Source organism: Pleurodeles waltl, chromosome 2_1, assembly GCF_031143425.1.
Source record: "Pleurodeles waltl isolate 20211129_DDA chromosome 2_1, aPleWal1.hap1.20221129, whole genome shotgun sequence".
Classification (NCBI taxonomy): Eukaryota; Metazoa; Chordata; class Amphibia; order Caudata; family Salamandridae; genus Pleurodeles; species Pleurodeles waltl.
Window position 1 is genome coordinate 196476379 of NC_090438.1, and position 22791 is coordinate 196499169.

The 22791-nt window shown below is 43.6% G+C and overlaps 1 protein-coding gene across 1 annotated transcript in view; it reads left to right on the forward strand.

Moving 5' to 3' along the window:
- TBC1D8B (TBC1 domain family member 8B) overlaps nt 1–22791 on the forward strand; it is a 783045-nt gene that overhangs the window by 553057 nt on the left and 207197 nt on the right. Inside the window, exon 14 of the mRNA XM_069212396.1 lies at nt 4149–4247. Coding sequence (XP_069068497.1) covers nt 4149–4247 — 99 coding nt within the window. The remainder of the gene's footprint in view (nt 1–4148; nt 4248–22791) is intronic.

Sequence of the window (22791 nt, forward strand, 5' to 3'; positions counted from 1 at the left end):
AAGCCAGCCTCCTACATCCCCTGAAGGCTGTAGCATTTTTTATTTTTTGTATTTATTTATTTGCCAGGCCATCACTTGTCTGAAGTTCTTAGCCCTTCCTAATCCTATGAAAGAGGAAGAGAGGCTCAATCGTTTGAATCCTCAATGAGCGCTCAGATTTCACATCAATCGTACTAAAGGTCACAGCGTGGATGATCATCTCTTTGGGCGGTTCTCTGGGGCAAAGAGAAAAAGAAGTGGACCTTTTCCGGATGGATAGACCTCCTTATTAAGATCTGCTGTGTAATGGCGAAAAGGGTGCCTGAGGCAGGGTTGAGGGCCTATTGTACCAGAGACATGGCTGCTATCACCGCACCGGCATGGGGTGTGCTTATCCAGGATATCTGTCAGGCTGCAATGTGGGCATTTGTACACATGTTTACCAAGCACTACTTCCTTGCCAACTAGGTCTGATGGGGAGAGGATTTTGGCTGTTCAATCCTGTAGGAATTTACGGTCCGAGGCATTCCAGGTGCACCACCTTGAATGCAGGTATATAGACACTAAAAAGAAAGCAGTGGAATCTCTGGCAGCAGAGAACCCTCCTATGGAGTCTGGGGACAGTTCCCATTTACCAGCTATCCCAGTATCTGCATTCACTTACTATTCCATGCATGTCTTCATAGGCTGTTGCAGCATTGACTCAGGAGTCAACAGGGTCAGGCTTAGGGGGCTGGGTGGATATAGTAGTTGTAAGAGGTAGCATGAAATAACATACACTGGTGGACATCATGATGCATGTGTGATATTTCACAGGTCTGAGTACCTGCAGATGCCTCACAGGCTGATGTGCTCACGCAGGAGTCTTATGACCTAAAAGACTTTGGTTTAGGTTGAAGCTCTGAAACCTATAAAATTATTTGAGCCCTGTACAATTGGCACAGTTTTAAGGGCTTCCCAACATCATATATAGGGACAGGATATGCAGCGCCTCAGAGAGTCAGCACCTTAACATCACAGCAATATTTTATCTCATCAACCACAGACAACCAAGAACAAGGCAATCTAATTTCCAACATAAAGAGGAGGCAATCAAGCTAGGCACGAGAGGGGCAATATCAAAATGTGATAAATATTTTAGCGCACTGGGTGCATCCTCAAATAAATTGGTTTTATATGAGGAAAACGAGAAAACATATTTTTCAACTTTTAAATCGAACAGTGCTTAGAGAAAGTAAATTGCTAATCAAATTCTGTTCACATTAGACTGGGACATGTACATGATTTCAAGCTGGCTGCAGTGGAGGAGAGGCCTGAAATACCAAGTTGGTCGTCCCAGTCAAAGTTGTTTCATTCAGACTCAGTTTCTGGAATGGAAGTAAAAATCTTCCAACAGGCAAAAGTTCAAGGCTATGGCTGGTGAGGTTCCCTCAGAGTTGTCATTTGAGTGCCAGCTGAAGCCATTGGTTTTGACCCAAGCCTCAATTTCATATATATGCTGAGGTCATTTCAAAGGTTGGGTAGATTTGCCGTCTGGCTCTTTCCCAAGATTTTACCTTAGGCTTATGTCACATTTTTTAGAAGCCAAAATGTTTCAGAGGTTAAGGCTGGATGATGTGGCCTGGCAGAACTCCACAATGTCGGATACCTTCCCTGTGAGACAAACCTGATTTTATTGCGCACCTGGAGTGTGACCTCTCCAGTGTCTTGGAAAGTTCTTACTAGTCAATCCTGATAACTCCAGCTCCTCAAGGCATGTCTCTTGGTTCTAGATCAATATCAGCCATTTTCCCTGCAGGATCCAGCACTCTGTGGTCAGAAGCGCCCTGTTAGTCTGGATTCCTTCTGCTTTGAATCTCTGAAACAGACAAGAAGGAAGCCAAACACTTGATCCTTGGAGACAATATCCAATTGTCTGTGGGACAAGGTTGCTTTATGAATGTTCTTGTCCTATAAAAAAAAAATTACTTGTCCTTTTGGTGACACATAGGGCAGCGTCAAATTGTGGCAGCAATCTTATTATATAAGAGCTCTGATAATAGCCTCTCTGATTCTGCCAAGTCTCATAATTTCCTTATTTCCTTAGATCTTTCCCTTCTGCAGATCTACATACAGGAGCTGGAAGTAGCAGGAAGCAATAGTTCCATTGGTGGAATGCCCTTATGAGTCTGTGCAAACCTACTAATTAGCAATTTTTAGGGGCTTTCACCAGCCCTTCTCTAATCCTTTCCTATACTGAGAAAGGTTTCAGATTTACTCCTGAAAAGGGCAGAAGTAAAACTTCTTCAAGGGTTGGGGGAAAAAAAGTGATTGGAGGGAAAGTGAACTTGTAAATGCTTAGGTTTTTTGCATAAGCAAATCTTGCCATGCATATTTGCTCATACTAAATGCAGTTCACAAACATTTTCTAGGAGTACAATTTCCTGTCCTACTTCTGTAAAGTCTTGTGAATTATTGAAAGCCGTAAATCTGCACTTATTCAAGGACATATACCATAGATGCACTTTTGTGACTTTAAGGATTGCATCTCTAATTAGGTCTGGCGTTAGCCAATACCTTTAGTTTTTATTAAATTCTGTCTCTCTATCTGTCAGCTGGCTACACTGTGAATGACATCATTTTGCACTTTCACAAGGAGCATAACAGCACACAAAGTAATTGTGTTCAGTGTCAGGGACTACTGTGGCTGTGTGTGCTTCTTGAGACCAAAGAATAGTTTTGCTTTTTGCCAGTGTTTGTTATAATGGCGAGGGCCTAACAGTTCCCACAACAAAGTTTTACAAAAAACATGTCAAAACAAGACAATCGTTGACAAAACCAAAAGGCTAACTGTCAGTATCAGACCTATTGGCTTTCCAATACTGGTTTATTTTCATGTTTCCCATAATCTTGTTGAAACTGGTTATACTGATTTTTCCGTTATGGATACTTTTTGGAAATACTTGCATGCATGAACACATTTACTAGAAATGGTGTCACAAATTTAACAGGAGTTTGTTTTGGAAAACGTTTTTTCTAGTTGCATTTATTGTCAGTGCTTCTTACCATAGAGCGTTGTGGGAGCATTATATATGTAGCCCCACAGTGGTAAACTTTGCAAAGGCGTGTACATGTTTTTATGCTGGAACCTCTGACAGTAGTGCAGTCTGCGCCTACAACATTTCCTAAGAGCGCTCATCTTAATGGTAAAGGCCTTGTGTTAATGAACTATGAATACAAGTTCAAACAGCATTAACAAATACACAAATGTTACGTTAACTGCAGACAATTCCCTTCCCAATCCATAATGTAGTACTGTAAACTTTCAGCTAAAGGGTGTGTGCTGCAGGCGGCTGGGCCTACATGTCCCTAGAACAAAATAAACATGAAAACTTGCTGTCCTTGACCCCCAAACAATATGCCCTGGGCATCGGGCTATAGAAATTCCACGTCCCTGCCAGTTCTAGTCCCTGACTGTCAGCAGGATTCAGGAGTACTTGAGTGAGTTCTCATTTGCCATCAGGAACCTTCTGCCAATATGGCCTTCTTCTTCAAGTGGGGTCATCTGAGGTCCATATATATTCTGAAATGGTGGTTGAGGTGTCAGATTTATCCCAGGCCCTAGCCACCTAGCTCACTTTAGGGGCACCTAAAAGTGGACTTTTCATATATGACCAAGGCACTTTTCTCTGCTATCTGTCACTGTAATTAATCATTTAAACTTCATTTAATGCCATAGTGGTGCTCCTGACAAACTTATTTTTGTCCTCTGTGTGTGCGATGTAAATGCACACTGTAGCTCACATGACATTTAACTTCATCGCCAAAGTTAGATAGACCTAATAGGTGAAACCAATTTATCCACTTCCATTTTAGGGCCAAAACATACATACTGTGGCTCAAATTAGCAGTGTCACATGGCACAATCTTAATGTCAGCACAAATAGGGTCAAGAAAACGCTGAAAATTCTGGGTGTGACCATACTGAATAGGCAACTATGCCACAGATACACAGACCAACCGTAGCCCACTAACATACTCAAGAGTCTACAATATGTTTCTCCTCTAATTACCTTTTAACACACAAATGTATCTTTTTGCCAGTATTGTTAGAACTATAACATGATGACCATACAGTGTTAGCATTTTAACTAAAGCACTGTCACTTTCATCTTTTTTTTTTTTTACAGAAATATGGAGATGTCCGAAGTGAGTGTGTGGAAAGTATGCGCAGCCGGAACAGGCTGTATGTCATACAAACTCTGGAAGCCACAACAAAGCAAAATGTGGTGAGTATGAAGCTGGAACATATATGTTGCTGCAGTGCATTAATATAAGCGCTGGTAAATCCTCCACCCATGCCTTTACTGATTAATTGAGAATGTGTGCACCTCTTTTATACCTCAAAACAATAATTCTGATTCAAGTGTATTATTTCCCTTATATTGTTTAGCAAGAATCCGGAATCAGAAATAAGCAAATCACACAAGGACAAGGATTTGGTCTTTAAGCTAAGCAGCAAGCAAGACCAAGTTCAAGCAGAGACTAGTAAGGAAGGCAGTTGTGAGAACAATCAACTTTGAGTTCACAGGGATTATATAGCTGCCTGTTCAAAAGAGGAATGCAGGTACATACCTAGAGCTAGATGTGAGCAATTATACAGGTACTGTAAATCACAGTTTTTCCTTGACAGTGAAGGGTGCACAAGGACTGGGAGATGGAAAGACTACAGCAAATAGTACGCATAAGAAGGGTAACAGAAATTCAGAAATTTAATGTAAATTTTAGCCTTTCCATAAGTATGCACTGACAGTTGCATATGTAACTGTCAGTGAAATTGTAGGAATGAAGAAACAGGATAATGCACAGAGCTCCACCCTTAGGCCATCATCTTAACAAGGTTTGGGGAAGGGTAGGACTACATGGGCCAAAGGGATTACGTTTAATAATGTAAATCTGGACTGGAGTGAAAAATTGTAACAGCAATTGTAATGTTACCATAGGTGTTCTGTAGTAAGTAGGGTTTAGACTGGATCCACAAGGCCAACTTGAGTGTCGCATTGTGCCAGGATTACGGAATGCTGACAATCAGAAACCACCTCAGCAAGAATAGTTTTGTCCACTGTCAAAACAGTTATGAAATAGCAATGTCATATCTTAATTCATCTCTTGGGTGTGGGGTACTTTTCCCAGGAACTCAGAACTCTGTCAGAAGAGGCAATGCACAAGTTTCCTCACTAGTCCCCATGGGTGCCTTAAGGTAACAATTGACTTATCTTACATCAGAGCCACCTGCATGGCTTCTAACTATATCTTGTCCTAGTTATGTCATGTTGTGACTTACCTAGAAAGTTGCTTAATTTACCACTTAATGATATCAAAACAGAGCTTACTCTGGTATACTACACTAAAGGAATGAAAACACCCACCACTTAAAGAAATGTGCCCTTTTGCCAGGCTATTATCAGAGACTGTCCTTGAGTTATCTTTCATGCTCTAAAACATGCACCATCTAGTCAGGAAGATGGTGTTGGAGGCTGAAGTTGGCATGCATCCTATTCTCTGGATCTTAGAGGGGAAATGATTGCAACTCTGAAGTGGACACAGCATGGGATAATTTGAGGCCTAAGATGACAGTGTCTTATGCATCAACTAGCGTGAGTGACAGTGGTCTTAGAGAAACCTCAACTTTCCCTGAGGATTCAGGCCTTAGCTGTCTTCTCTACATGAGTCTTCACATTTGGAACACTGCCCCAGGATCTACTTCATACCTTGTAACAGATGTCCGAGGGACAGTTCCCACTTTTTGAAAGTGAGCGTTAGACATTGGTGAGAAGTACCACCAATAGCATACCATAGCATGCTTTCTCCACTGTTGCAAATTTTTTTTTAATTGTCACCTCCCCCCTTGTTCCTTTAGAGGTTGGGCTGAAATTTTAATTTTAGCATTTTGAGTTTGCCATTGTCTGATTGAAGGTCTGCTGTTAATCACTGGCATCCATCCATGTACTTGCAACCATTAGGTTGCATTTATGTGGCTGTTTCAGCACAAAAAGTGTCAGGTTGCAAACCAGTCACTGCAAACACAGTGAATTCTACACCCGGAGGCTTTAATCTTTATTTGTCTCCAAACCTATTAAGTATAAAGAATGTTGGAAATATACAGTTGTATGTTGGTAACCTATTATGGTGGGTGGCTCATGGGGGAGGGGAATAGAAGACAAAATCATGCAGTGTTTTGTCTGCTTCATATTCTGATGAAAAATACTATTGGGCAGCACAATTGGTAATAACGTGAAAAGTAAAGACTACACAACATAACCAGCCTTTCCATGAAAAGCACAACACAACAAATGTGCACATTGTAAACACTATCCCTGGGTTTTCTTCACAATAGGCCAGGAAGCAAATGAGAGAAAAAGGACTGTGGGGTTGGAGGATTTAGATTGAGTCTAAAATTGAGAACTCCAACCGTGGGTTTACCAGACCCCCTTCCTTCAACCTCACCTCAGTCTTCCCAGCCATAGGCATGACCTGGGAAATCATTGGCAAAAATGAACAGTAGATAATTTAATCATCAATGCTCCCACCAGTCTTGCATTTCGAAACCATCTGCAGCTTGAGGTTGTGTTATTTACTCAGAGTGTGGTAGGGAACCGTGGGGAGATGGGAGGCCTTAACCTTCAAGGCAAGCAACACCTGTTATGGATGTGTGAGGGACAGTCCCTCTTCCACTGGTTAGCCTCGAGTTATGACACACTTTGGTCAAGTCCCGCAACCTGTGTGATTCCTTAAAGTCTATATCACCCTCAGGTCCCTCAGCAAATCCAGCAGCAGTGATCACCTCTCTCTCAAATTAGGCAAGAATGAGTCATCTGTGTCCTCTGTTACATTTCCACCTCGTTGTGAAGCAGATTGTCATGGCATATAAAGTTCCTCTTTGCCTTTAGCTTCCTATAGTAGACCTGTCAGTCCATGTAACATTGCAATGGAAGTCTTGGGGTTTCTGGTGGACTCGGGAATTAAAGTTTGTGGCCTTAGTCATTCAACAGTGTGCTAACTTCAAGCTCCATTTGTAGGGCCAACGGGCAACTCTTCCAGGACTTTAAATTCCCACACTGGGTGTCTGACAAGGGTCATGCCCCAGACACTGGTCTATTGCTGGGCACTCTGTGGCTGCATATGTTTTCCTCTGTTCTCAGATCTGCATGGAGAGACCCCACTTACCATACACCTCTCTCCAGTCTCTGCACTGCCAGAGCCACAGACCTCAAACCTCAGATCCTTGTAATGGAGAGTGTGCTACCTTGTCCTTTGCGTTCAGTAGTGGCATGGGGCCTCTAGCAGCTCACATTTTGTATGTGAATTAATGGAAGAACAAAAATTCAGAAAACACATTGAAAGAAACCAAATCATCGAAAAGCATTAACAAAATACAAATGAATCAAAACTTAATTAATTTGAAGGCAAGTACATTTTTTGGGAAATACAATGGTATCGAAAATTACCTCAAAAAAAAAAAAAAAAGCTGGAATGATTAAACAATAATTATTTTATTTAGAAGTTAGAAAGTACATTAAATCTACACCTGAATATATGTTACACTTTTACCAGAATTACAAAAATGCATAGTTCAAAGGTACAACCTTTATAATGAGGTGGTTGTCCTACATACATATATATTTTCACTGATAAAAACAAAGGTTACAGGGACGTTCTAGTGGGTTCTGAATTTACTCATACGAAACCATAGAAATTATTTTGTTATAGTTAGAGTTCTTTCAAGTAATTAAAGCCTGTGCCGTCGCCATGCACAGTTGTCATCAATACGTTTATTGCAAATGTTGCATTGAGAGTATGAAAGATGGCATAGAATATGTAATCAATTACATAATATGTGCATGGCGAAGGCATGAGTTATAGTTCCCTTAGGGCGTGAGTTTTAGTTACTTGAAAGAACTTTAACTGCTGAATTTCTGTGGTTTTGCACAAGTAAATTCAGAACCCAACTATAACGTCCCTGTAACCTTTGTTTTTTTTTCGGAGAATTTCTAGACTTTTTTAACTTGTAATTTGAATTGCTATACGTGAAGCCAACCACCACTGTGCATGGCCTTTGGCTGTGTGTGGTGGCGGTTGGCCGCAGGGCATAGCCTGCAGCCCACCCCCCATAAGAACCCAACCTTGCACTGTGCACTGCCTTCTCCTGTGCACAATAAGGGTTTCACGCAAGGGCTGGCCTGCATCCAGTCCCTGGGGCCAACCCCTAACCACCCAAACTGATGTTGTGCACAGCCCTTTTCACATGCACGGCGGAAGTTAGCCGCGGCCTGGCAGAAGTTAGCCGCGGCCTCTCTGGGTGTGAAATAGGTGTCAGAGGCTGCATCTGGGGGTAAAAGTGGCTGTCAGAATGTCTGTATGGGTGTGAGATTGCATACATCAGTGTTTTAATGGGTGCGTCAGTATGTGTGCAGGTCCGTGAGTGGGTGCATCAGGGTGTCAATGGGTGTGTGAATGAGTGCGTAACTGTCGAGTGGGTCTGAGTGGGTGGATAAGGGTGTGAGTGAGTGCATGAGGGTCTGAGTGGGTCTGTGAGTGGCTACGTGAGTGTCTGAGTAGGTCTGTGAGTGGGTGCGAGTGTCTGTGAGTAAGTGCGTAAGTGTCTGAGTGGGTGTATGAGTTGGAAAATTGAAAGAGACAGCGAGAGAGAAAGAAAGTGAGAGGGAGAGAGTTTTTTAGGGTTTGATGTATGATATACTTAGAATGGGTTATTTGTCTCCAAATAAAAAAGTTAAAAAAAGATATATATGTATATATTTTTTTATAAAAACAAAAATAAAAAGGAAATTATTTCAGCTGCACTTGAACCCCCGTAGCTGAGCTATGGGGGTATATGTTTAAAACAAAAAAAAAAAAGAATTCTAGCCCTTTATGGTCTTTAATATTATTTATTTAACATAAAAAATATAAAAAGGCCTTTACGGGCTATCTGACAACCCAGGGGAAGCCTTGGGAAGCCACCCGTGCGGCCCATCCCCCCTGCTCCCATTCGCTGTCCTCCCTCCCGCCTCCCAGCTGACCCCTCCTCCCCCCCTTCCCTCTTATGGCGGCCGCCATGCGGCCGCGCAGCAGGCGCGCCAAAGGCAAGCCCATCTGCACCCATCTGCACCCATCCGCGCCTGGATCGCGCCCAACGCCAGAACCCCTGGCCCCCACCGCGCTCAAAACACCCGACTAAGATACGACGCCTCCTCCCTCAAAGCCCTCAACCCCGGACGAACAGCCACCTGCTACCAAGCCAGCCCTAAATGTACTCCTGGACCCTTCACCTGTCAAGCCTGCAAGTACACATTCCACCGAGCCTGCAGACCTCCCACCGGCCCTCGCACCAACAACCACCTCAAGTGCATCCTCCTCAACACACGCTTCGTCCACAAGCACGCCATCGAACTATGGGACGTCCTGGACACAACAGCACCAGATGTCGCCTTCATCACAGAAACCTGGATGAACGCCTCTTCGGCTCCTGACATCGCCATAGCCATCCCCGACGGCTACAAGATCGCCCGGAAGCACCGCATCAACCAAACCGGTGGAGGAATCGCCATCATCTACAGGAACTCCATCAACATCACGACCACCACCGAAGACACCCCCCTCGCCGCCGAACACGTACACTTCCAGATCCACACCGACCCCAGAACCACCCTCAGAGGAACTCTCGTCTACAGGCCCCCGGGCCCACGCACCCAATTCAGCGAAACCATCACAGATTTCATCAGCCCGCACGCCCTAGCCTCTCCAGACTACATCCTCCTCAGGGACCTGAACTTCCATCTGGAGAAAAACAACACCACAGCCACCCTGCTCGACAACCTCGCCAACCTGGGACTCAAGCAACTGGTGAACACCCCCACCCACACCGCTGGCCATACGCTCGACCCCATCTTCTCCGCCAGCAACCACATATCCTTCAGCCACTCCTCTGAACTACACTGGACCGACCACACATGCGTCCACTTCACCTTCAAACGGGAGACCCACCACCATCGCACAAAACAAATCCCCCTCAGACACTGGAGCAAAATCTCCACAGAGCAGCTCCTCTCAACACTGAACCAAAACCCACCAGCCATCACCACTGACGCCAACAACGCAGCCCTCAGCCTCACACAGTGGATCACCAACTGTGCCGACAACCTCGCTCCACTTAAAAGCCACCCAAGCGGGAGCAGCATCAGGAAACCCCTGTGGTTCACGGACGCCCTCAAAGAATCCAAGAAATCCTGCTGTACCCTCGAAAAAACCTGGCGCAGAGAACGCACCACAGAAAACGCCAGCTCTTTGACGATGTTGAAGAGTTCTTTGCTGTTGTGGGTGTTGTTGTCTAGTTTTGGTGGAGCGGATCAGCTGGTGGTGTTCACGGGTGGCGATCTTATATATATATATGTGTATATATATATATATATATATATATATATAAAATAGTGTGTGTGTGTGTGTGTACATATATATTTATAAATGTGTGTGCTAGCAAAAAGATGGGACACGCTCCGTAGCAGAATGATGTTGTTTATTCACTCAAAAACAGTGTACGTGTTTTGACCATCACGGTCCTGTTCACGTTAGTCCATTATCACTGTTTCTGTTTTATACTTCTTACAAACACTGAAGCCTTCTGAATTTTGTAATTGTTAAATTACTATTGCACAGTCTCTAATAATTCACTCCTAATATCTTACCCTCCTGGGAGCACAGACTTGGAAGCAGCGTGCCACTCATGTGGCCTGTTCTGCCAGGGAAAAATATATATATATTTATATAGATATATAAAGAGAACCATAGACATCATTTACCTGTTATAGTTAGTTATTTCAAGTAACTATAACTCGCACCCCCATGCACTCTTAATTACCCCACAAATTTGAGCACTCTTGACATCTTTGATAACAGCATTGATAATGTCACTGAAACATGTGCAGTAAAAGTATTGATCAGATACTTGAAATAACTCTAACTATAACAGGTGAATTTCTATGGTTTTGTACGTGTAAAATGTGAGCCTAACTATAATGTCCCTGTAGCCTTTGGTTTGTTAAGGGGATTTTTATGTTTTTGTAAGGTAAAGTGATTTTCATTACTATATGTTAATCTAACCACCACCACACACCGCCCTTGATTGTGCACGGTGGTGGTTGGCCACAGGGCCTGGCCAGCAGCCAAGCCCTGCAGCTAGCCACTATGACCACCCAACCCCCACAGCCGAAGGATATGCGCAGCAGGGGTTGGGTGCAGGGCCTGGCAGCCCAACCCCACATTGCACGCAGCCTTTGGCCTTGCACAGTTGGGTTGGCCGCAGGGCGTGCCCTAGGGCCAACCTCTATAACAATCCAACCATGTGCTGCACATGGTCTTTGGCTGTACGCAGCGTGGATTGGCCACAGGCCATAGGCCTACCTCATTAACTACCCTACCCCACCCTGCCCAAGGTCTGATGGCCAACCCTCCTTCATGCACCCAAACTCAAGCTGCGCACCGCCTACGGGAGTGCGCTTGGATGCAGTGGGTGATGTTTTTTTTTCCTGGATTCATGGATCCTGGATTTACAGATCCAGCCATGGATCAACTAGTTAGGCGAAAGACCCTAAGGGAAAATGAATGGGTAAAACACGTTTATGATCCCCCCCCTTTTTCTTGGCCCCCGCTTGCCAGATCACCCTGGAACTTTGAAGACAGCAGCTGAACTGACCAAAGTATACGTTTTGAAAAGTTGGTGAAGATTTGTCAAGTGGCGCCAAAAGCTATTAGCAAAACAAAAAAATCTTCCTGTGGAAACTGGTCCTAACTATAACTACATACTGGCGACCACCAGTAGGTAATGTATATATATATATATATATATATCACTTAAAAAAATCAGAGGTTACAGGGACGTTATAGTTAGGTTATGAATTTGCTCGCACAAAACCATAGAAATTCAGCAGTTATAGTTTATTATTTCAAGTAACTATGACTCGTGGCCTAAGGTAACTGTAACTTGTGCCTCCAGCATGCCAGTTTTTTCTTCAGTAATTTGACTTCTAATGTTTCATTCATAATTTTATTGACGTTATAAAATTTGTTATGAGTGCAGTATTATCTGGGGTAATTAGCAGTGCATGGTGTTGGCGCAAGTTATTGTTACCTTAGGTTGTGAGTTCTAGTTACTTGAAATAATTATAACTGCTGTTTTCTTTAAGTGAATTTCTATGTTTTTTAATTATATTTTTTAACTATAACATACCTGTAACCTTTGTTATTTTTCAGTGAATTTCTATGATTTTATTTTATGTAAAGTAACTTAACATTGCTATATGTTAATTCATCTACTGCTGCGCACTGCCCATCTCCAATAGCCACCGGGGAGGTTGCGGTCCCCAGGGCATAAATAAGCCCTGCGCCCCCTCCTTTATTTTTACATGGCCCTGGGAGCTGACCCACCTGGGGGGCTTTTACTGCGCTTGTTTTTTTGTTTTCCCTGAAGATTTGCGCCCGTTGTAAATTCACAGTTAAAAGTTGCACAAAAAAAAAGTGCTTTTTAGCCTTTGGGGGTTCCTCTGTGAACTCAGGACCAGAGCTAAAGGTTCAGATTGTCCCTTCCCTGTCCCCTATTTTTTTGTGGGACTCCTCTTCAGCCGAGTCCTAAGATTGCTGCCAACACTTTCTTGTTGAAGTGTTGCCAACGAATCAGATCTCAGCACGAGATCGGGAGGGTAAGCAGAGCCTTCTTGTCAACACACATATATATGTATATATATGTATATCAGTAGTTTTTGGTGTAAATCCATTAAGTAGTTTCTGAAATATTAAAGAAAATCTATATATATATACTATATATATATATATATATATATATATATCTATTCTGTAGTTTTTGAAATATTAAAGAAAAACTACATATATATATGTAGTTTTTCTTTAATATATATATATATATTATTCCTCCAAAAGCGCAAATAAGTCAGCCCCTGGCGCGGCAGGCTGTAACAGGGTCACGAACCCTGAAAATTCCACTGCAAATCACTTCTCAAAGGAAGAGAAAGTTACAGCCACTAGATATACAGGGAGTGCAGAATTATTAGGCAAATTAGTATTTTGACCACATCATCCTCTTTATGCATGTTGTCTTACTCCAAGCTGTATAGGCTCGAAAGCCTACTACCAATTAAGCATATTAGGTGATGTGCATCTCTGTAATGAGAAGGGGTGTGGTCTAATGACATCAACACCCTATATCAGGTGTGCATAATTATTAGGCAACTTCCTTTCCTTTGGCAAAATGGGTCAAAAGAAGGACTTGACAGGCTCAGAAAAGTCAAAAATAGTGAGATATCTTGCAGAGGGATGCAGCACTCTTAAAATTGCAAAGCTTCTGAAGCGTGATCATCGAACAATCAAGCGTTTAATTCAAAATAGTCAACAGGGTCGCAAGAAGCGTGTGGAAAAACCAAGGCGCAAAATAACTGCCCATGAACTGAGAAAAGTCAAGCGTGCAGCTGCCACGATGCCACTTGCCACCAGTTTGGCCATATTTCAGAGCTGCAACATCACTGGAGTGCCCAATAGCACAAGGTGTGCAATACTCAGAGACATGGCCAAGGTAAGAAAGGCTGAAAGACGACCACCACTGAACAAGACACACAAGCTGAAACGTCAAGACTGGGCCAATAAATATCTCAAGACTGATTTTTCTAAGGTTTTATGGACTGATGAAATGAGAGTGAGTCTTGATGGGCCCGTGGCTGGATTGGTAAAGGGCAGAGAGCTCCAGTCCGACTCAGACGCCAGCAAGGTGGAGGTGGAGTACTGGTTTGGGCTGGTATCATCAAAGATGAGCTTGTGGGGCCTTTTCGGGTTGAGGATGGAGTCAAGCTCAACTCCCAGTCCTACTGCCAGTTCCTGGAAGACACCTTCTTCAAGCAGTGGTACAGGAAGAAGTCTGCATCCTTCAAGAAAAACATGATTTTCATGCAGGACAATGCTCCATCACACGCGTCCAAGTACTCCACAGCGTGGCTGGCAAGAAAGGGTATAAAAGAAGGAAATCTAATGACATGGCCTCCTTGTTCACCTGATCTGAACCCCATTGAGAACCTGTGGTCCATCATCAAATGTGAGATTTACAAGGAGGGAAAACAGTACACCTCTCTGAACAATGTCTGGGAGGCTGTGGTTGCTGCTGCACGCAATGTTGATGGTGAACAGATCAAAACACTGACAGAATCCATGGATGGCAGGCTTTTGAGTGTCCTTGCAAAGAAAGGTGGCTATATTGGTCACTGATTTGTTTTTGTTTTGTTTTTGAATGTCAGAAATGTATATTTGTGAATGTTGAGATGTTATATTGGTTTCACTGGTAATAATAAATAATTGAAATGGGTATATATTTTTTTTTTTTAAGTTGCCTAATAATTATGCACAGTAATAGTCACCTGCACACACAGATATCCCCCTAACATAGCTAAAACTAAAAACAAACTAAAAACTACTTCCAAAAATATTCAGCTTTGATATTAATGAGTTTTTTGGGTTCATTGAGAACATGGTTGTTGTTCAATAATAAAATTAATCCTCAAAAATACAACTTGCCTAATAATTCTGCACTCCCTGTATAGTTTTTCTTTAATATTTCAAAAACTACTGAATGGATTTACACCAAATAACAAGAAGATCACTTTCTGCCAAATTTGGTGTAATCCGTCCAGCTATTCCTTTTCAAAATCCATATGGAAATTAGCATGGAGAAGGCACTTTTGGGACCACCCATGTTTCTCAGCCCCTGCTTGACCGATCACACTGAAACTTTCCAGACAGCAGCTGACGTGAGTGTCACTTTTTTGGGAAATTTCATGAAGATTTGACATCAGGCGCCAAAGATATAGGCAAATAAAAAAACGCTTTTTCTATAAAAACTGGGTCCTAACTATAACTACCTGTTGATGGTGTTATATATATTGTGTGTGTATTGTATTACCCAGTGGCGGTCACCACTGAATAACTGTAGTTAGGTCAGGATTTCCATAGTACAATGCCTTTATCGTTTTGCTGATAACTTTGGCCTCGTTTGACAGAACTTTCCAAAAAGATGCCACTTTTTGACTAGTTTGTGCATGGAAAGTTTTGGAGCCAAGAAAAAGGGGGGGGGGTCCCAAAACACAAAATTTCCAATCATTGTCCATAGACTTGTTTAAGAAGCACTACCTCATAAATTGCTGAACAGAATTACATCAAAGCTGGCTGAGAGCTAGAACTTAGTATGCAGATTGTGCTTTATGTGATTTGGTGAAAATGTGTTCAGTAGTTTTTGAGATATTAAGGTTAGGAAATATTTGTGAATCTGGATGATTGGGTTTGAGGGACTCACAAGAGTCCCTCAAACCCATTTTTTTTTTTTAAAAGAGTTTTTATTGGCCCAGAAAGCTTTATTCTTTTGGGACAATTTGTCAGCCTCCCACAGGAGTGAGCGCTCTGATTGGCTGACAGCAATGTTATACATTTCCTACTAAATAAAAGAACTGTAGATTAGGATGACAGAATTTTAAGAATGGAGGGACTGAATCCATCATCACCATCAGAAACTGTTGGCCCAATTCCTAACTGGCTCACAGTGCCTCATCCAAACCCCTAACCTTACCAGGATGAAAAGTGATTACGGCAACCTGAACATGACACTCTGATACCCAAGGAAATCATGGAAAAAGATCTTACCCCTTTGTTGTCCAACTCATGCATGCCCAGGTGAAACACGAGGAATACCAGATAAGTTTCCAATTTATTTATTGAACAGTTGTAGTGTTGCATTGAGAGAATGAGCTGCGATATTTAGGCAGATGAAACAAAGCAATGTTATGAGCATTACGGACATGGTGAAGAGAACAAACAATCCAACCATCACAAATGATTTCCAGATATTCCTATATATCACTAACCCTTTACTGAGAGCATAGTGAAATGACCCTCTGCACTTGCTCTAATACGATAGCCTTAGTCCCCTTACCTCGAGGACTAAACCAGGTAATCAGCATGTAGTGTAGATTCCAATCCTTCCCTTCCAACTGAAAGGTCAAGGCCAGCAGAGCTGCATGTCAAACACAGCGTTTATCCCCAGAAGGTCGCGGCTGGAGTGCTCCTGTGCCCCCGCCTGGGGTCAGTGCATTATTTATATAATCAAAGCCACACTGTGTTAGATTCACAGCTCCGATGCAATATGCAGCTAGATGTTAGAAGCTGTCTCCGATCGGGCAGCGCAAGCACTAGGATATCTTGTACTGTGTTCCTAGCCTTAAACAGAGTGTACATATTACATATAGAGAAAGACTAACTAGAAACAAACAACATGTACAATATATTTTTACAATAATATTGTGCAAGTCTAAATGTGTAAAATGCCTGACTAAAAGCAATGTCAGCTAAAACGTGTAAGTGTAAAATACGAAACTGAACTAAAATGAAAAACCAATGTGGGCCCAAGAAGGCCTTACAACAGCAACAGGAGAATAATGTTGCTGGTGGCCATTACAGGACTCTGGACTAAGTTTCCTGTCCTGAAGTTTAGGGAAATAAATACTATAAGGGAGCAGGGTAGGGATACCCTGCCACCCAAGCCCCCTTTGGAGGGCTCCAGAGAGACCCATCGGGGTCCAAAATGAAAGGAAAAAAATCTGCAGGATTGCGGGAAACAAAACCCCAAAATGGCGACCTGTGGCTGCATATTTGAATTAAAGGGAAGGGGAGTGTGACCCCCCACCCCAAACTGTTTGCAGCCCCAGGGACCCCATCCTCCAGGGCCCATTTTAATTATTGCATAGGGGCATGCCCCATCTTCTGGGGCCTTAAGTATTGATTAAAGGGAGGGGACTGCAAGCCCCCGGACTCTTTACAGGACCTTGGGGACCCCATCCCCCCAGGACAGTGACTTTTTAAGAAAACAAAAAAAGGGATAGGGGTCGTACAGCTCCCCTGCCCTGAGCCTTTAACGGCCTGGGGCCACCCCATACACATGGGCTGACTCACTTGCTTTGTTCCGTAGAGCCCACCCTTGAGACGTAGCATTTTTAAAACTCTAGCCAAATGGGAGCAAACACAACGTCTGCTCCCATCGGGCAAGAGCTTTAAAAATGCTCCCACCAGCTGTAGCAGACTTGTATTTTGTTTCCGTGCCCACACTGACGTGGGATATAAATAGCTTCTCCCTACGGGTGAGAGCAATACCAGTCCATGCGGGGATCTGGCGTAGGCTATGCCCTGTTGCTAACTTCCTTCTGTGCACAGCCAAAGCCCGTTCACAGCCTGATGTTGGCTGCCTGCGGGGTTGCCACAGGGCCTGGCCGCAAAGCCCATGCGCGGCAGGGAGTTGGCTTTAAGTACAGCATTAAGATTTACTTTTACGTTAAAAAACCCTAAACATTCACTGGAAAAAAAAACGAAGGTTAAAGTAACCGTAACCCTACTTCAATCTTTGATTTCATCGGTGAATATGGAATTTGCTACTGGGTAGTTGTATTTAGAATAGTGTTTCCATAGGAAATGCCTTTTTACGCTATTTGATTAATCTTCACCAAACTTTCCATAAAAGTGCTTGCACATGGAAAATTCTGGGATGATCCATCTGGCGGGGGTCGAGAAAAAGGAAGGGGTTCCAAAGCTTTCCCACATTTGCCAGAAAGCTAGATCTTGGTCCAGAAAGAGTGTTTTATGTGATTTAGTCTGTCTATTCAGTAGTTAATTGCTCAATCAATTGTATATTTCACACCGTGGAGGATCCACGTAGCTGACAGTCCTCCTGCTAGGATTTGACTGTCTGCCACCACATAAACCAGGAAGTGGTAGCAGCTATCTTAGGACTCAGTCCAGAGTCCTAAGAAAAAAGCAAAAAAAAAAAGACATAAAGGTGTAGGGTACCATGATGCCCTAGGCCTGCTAGTAGGGTCTGTGAAAATTTGCAGGGAAACTTGCTGCAGATTCGCAGAGGATCCACAGTCTGTGACAAAAGTGAAAAAAAAATGTGGAGACTACACACATCTTTAATAAAAAATACCCCCCTGGGGCGCAGCCCTCCCCAGGTGCCGAAAGCACTTTTAGACTGGAGGCGCAGTGCAGACCGACACGGGCCTGCGCTGCACGGCTCACGGCCACAGTGAGTCTGGGTCGGGACATGACTGCCGAACTGGAGGTGTGGCCTGAAAGAGAACCAGGCCATGAGCAGTGAGTCATACAGCAGCGCGATGCTGACAAGGGCCCTGAGAGACCTGAGGTAAAACTGCTAGGACCGTTGCTCTCGTCGATGCACATCCTAAAGGGAGATAGTGCTATGCTCATCGGCTAGTGGTAGGGGGTGGATTGCCCCTCTTCCCACCCTGCGCCGTACCGCTGAAGGCCTGAGGATGATTATTAGAGCACCCCTCCTCAGTAATTAAACAACATGCAAATCAACAGAAGATGGGGAAGGGTGGTGAGCACTGCAACTAGCGAGATCCAGCTGCGGGGTGCAATTAGCTGGCATTATTATAGACAAAGGTGAGATATAGGAACGTACCCTCCACACAAACAAAGTTCATCTCCAGCTGAGCCCAGATTGACTTGGGATACAGCCCCATGATGGGAAATGTCTCAGGGTTGAGACTGTAGATAATGACCCAACTAAGACTGAAATATTACACTGTGATTGTGGCTGATAAACTTGAGGGGTCACCAGTAAGAGACTGGGTCAGGTTGCTTGCCCCGAGCACCTGATTCACCAACGCACCACTGATGGAGCGAATGCCACAGAAACTTAAGGGGGACCCATCAGCAGCCTCAAAAGCCCAACATACCATCAAGGAGGGAATAGCGAGAATGGCACACACTGCCATGCCCAATGAGGAAGCTGGCCTGGGGGACCCCTCTCCCCTGTCAAACGTAGAACTTAAGAATCTGATACTAGAAGAGAACAAGACAATTACAGCATAAATTGACTGGGTGGCCATCACGGTGGCGCTACTGCATCAAGACATGGACAAAATAGGAGACCGAGTGAAAGATCTAGGAACAACAACCAATGGTATGTATGAGATGCTTGGCACACACAGTACGCAATTGGTTTATCAGGAGAGGTGATTACGGGTACAGGAGATAAAACTGGCATATTTAGAAGACCGATCCAGACAAAATAATTTTTGTATCCTGGGATAGCCCGAGGGAACTGAGACAAATCCGGTGGAACAATTCCTTGAATCTTGGCTAGTTGTAATCCTACCTGAACTGGGAACTACCTGTGGACATGGCTCACAAAACACTGGGAGGTAGCCCCAAGTCAGGTGCCCCTCCGAGAATGATGATAATGCAGATGCTGCGTTATAAGGATAAGATGAACATTCTAGCAGAGGCATGCGAAAAAGGCAATGTGAAACACAATGTTAATAGGATCTCTTTTTATCCAGACTATGGTGTTGCTACTCAACTGAGACGGAGATTGTTTATGTAAGTAAAGTGCAAGCTTAGAGATAAAGGATTGAATTATGCACCATTACTACCAGTGTGCCTTTGGATGGACTTCCAGGGAAAAAGGCACTTCTTTGATGATGCTGAGGAAGCAATGTAGTTTGTTGAAAATCATTGATGTCATGCTGGGTGTCACTCGAGCAATTACTGATATGAAGTGGAGAATGGGAGAGGAAAGAATGTTATACTGTGAATACATGTAAGTCCGAGGGGGGCAAGTTACGTTGGCCTGTCAATTCGAGTGATTCGGAGAGAACCAGGGAAGTACTCGCATTTTGGCTGCACTCCATGTGTGTTTGAGACCTGAATGTGAGGCCTCTTACGTAACATGGGGACTCTGGCGGTAGCATTCCAGTGGAGGGCAAAATGAATGTTTTGGGAGGTATCAGGGAGACAAGACAGGTGTCAATTGTTGAGGCTGAGTCAGGCCGAGCCACACAGGTGGGGGGGGGTAGGGGTCTATTTAGATTTATCAGTTATATGATTGGGCAACAGGGACATCAGGGAGTCAGTGGGGGTGGGAACACAAGCCATATACACAGTTAAGCCAGGTTGATGCAATCTCATGGAGACATACAGGAGAACAGCACACTAAGCACATGGGGGTAACTGCATAGTCTTGGAATGTTGAGGGGATACAGAATCCCATTAAGAGACAAAGAATAAGATTGTATGCCCACAAAGAGCTAGTGAAAATAATGATGTTACGTCTATTGGCACAGGAACACGAGAAGCGGCCCTCCAAATAGGGGAACCGGCTATGGTACTCCAGTTTCACGTCCTCAGCAAAGGGGTTGTTGACAGCATCCCACTTACAGTAACAGTTGAACTGAAAGAAGCTGATGGCCATTATGTAGGCATTGTGGGCGCAATGAGAGGCAAACCTACAGTGCTATTGAATACTTATGCCCCAAATATAGACACACCTGAATTTTTTGAAACAATAATACACCATCTGCAGACTGTGACATGGTCTGGATGGGTGACTGCAATTGTGTACTGGACAGGCAATTGTATAGCATTAGACCTAATCCTAGACCACTTGGACGGCCCTGAAGGAGCTCTCTTTGAGGGTATTGCCACACTAAATCTGATAGAACTATGGAGGACACAACATGGGGATTAGAGGGGGTATTTTTTTTACTCTCTGTCCCACTGAACATTCTGTAGGGTAGATTATGCAATCACACACCCTGAACACCTAGAACAATTCGGAAATACACAGTATTTACATCGTACATTGTCCGATCATGCTCCTGATCAACCAAATGTATGTGGCAACCATACTGCAGTGGAGGCTGCAGCCCCATGCACTATTGGATCAGGCATACCGGGAAGAAATAAGGGAAGCAATACTGGAATTCTTTGCAGTCAATACAGGTACAGTAGAATCAACTGGAAGCCTGTGGGAGGATTTTAAAGTCACCATAAGGGAGAAATGTATGGCTGCAACATATGGGGTACACAAATCACTAGGTCACATGGTTACGTCACTGGATCAACAACTAGCTGATATTGATCGCCAGGTTCCACATGTGAAGGAGGTATGGGAGATGTGGCACAGATTGCATTAGGAAAACATGATCAAGATGTATACTGAAACAATACACGAACAAGGTGACAAGCCAGACAGACTGCTCTAATAGCTAGTCAACAGGGAACGAGGTGGGAACACAGTGGTTTCAATTAAAGACTCATATGGAGCGTCCCTGACCACACCAGATTACATTCTACGTCGCTTTGCGGAATTATATGGTCCGCTACACGCACAAGCAGACCATGGGGATGAGGCAGGAATTATGGCTATACTAGACGAAGCACACATTCCCATAGTATACATGACAACATGAGAGGCATTAAATGCTCCAGTTGAGGAATCTGATATTAGATGACTGATAAAGAACATGGGTAAAACAGCGGGCACGGACGGTCTTAGTGTGGATTTCTACCAGACATATGTGGATTTAATATGGCAATGTACACTGAAGCCTTTGATAAAGGCATGCTACCAGAATCACTGCGAGAGGCAGTTATTGTAGTGCTACTTAAGCCCGGTAAATATCCAATGCAGTGTAAATCATATTGCCCCCTGTGGATGATCAATGTTTATGCAAAAATATTGGGGCAAATACTGGTGCAGCAACTATCTAAGGTATCTGAGAGGGTCATACACACAGATCATTCAGGATTTGTGGGTGGTCGTACTACCACTACTAACATTAGAAAGGCCTTTCTGATCATAGACCAAGCAAAAAAGGGACCCAAGACTTGTGGGGTGCCAAGCTCAGACCCACATAAAGCTTTTGATTTAGGGAATTGGGCATATATGAAACGCACACTGTGTCGATATGGCTTCGGATAGAACTACTTAAAATGGGTATTGCTGCTATATACTAACAGCAAGGCCAGAGTGAAGGTGGGCCACAGGGTTTCTAAAGCATGGCCCGTAGAAAGGAACCCAGTAAGGACACCCCCTATTGCAGTTAATCTTTGCCATGATAATTGAGCCACTGTCCCAGGATATACGCTCTAGGCATGACAATATGGTGCTCATTGTGGGAGGTAAACAGGAGGTCATATCGCTCTATGCGGATGACATATTAACAATCAGAAATCCAGTGGATACCTGGCCCACCATACATGAAACTATATGAGTGGTGGGATCCTATTCCGGCTTTATATTAAATGCAGATAAAGTCTATGCTCTATTATATTCTAAAGACTTAACTGGTGAGGATGGACCTTACCGATATTAGAGTGAAGAGAACACCGGTTAAATACTTAGGTATCTACCTATGCGCAGATATGGCTGAAATATATGTGTCCAATGTAGGAACACTTTTAGATAGGCTGGAGAAGAACATGCGTAACTAGCTAAAATTCTCAATGCCATTGATGAGAGAATAGGTATAAGTAAAACTATAATGCTCCCGAGGATAATCTGTGTTGCATCACATGCCAATACGAATCCTTGAGGCTTGTTTCCGCAGGCTAGATGAGCTGTTAAGATTGTTATACCTGGGGACATAGAAGAGCGGGAAGCAGCCTAGAGGTCATGCTGCTCCCTTGGGATAGTAAGGGACTGCAGGTGCCAAATTTTAAAATGTATTGCTGGGCAGCTCAACATGTGGTTCCGTGGTTTCAGGATGTAGAGAAGGACCCTCTTAAGGATATGCTAATCAGATTAGTCAGACCTCCAAAATTATTAGTGGTACCTCTAGTAACACATAAACACTGATTGGCTTTATAATGAACAATTTCAAATGCTCTTCAGTAAGCTAGCAGCAAGTTAAGTGATGAGGCGGGAGGGGAGAC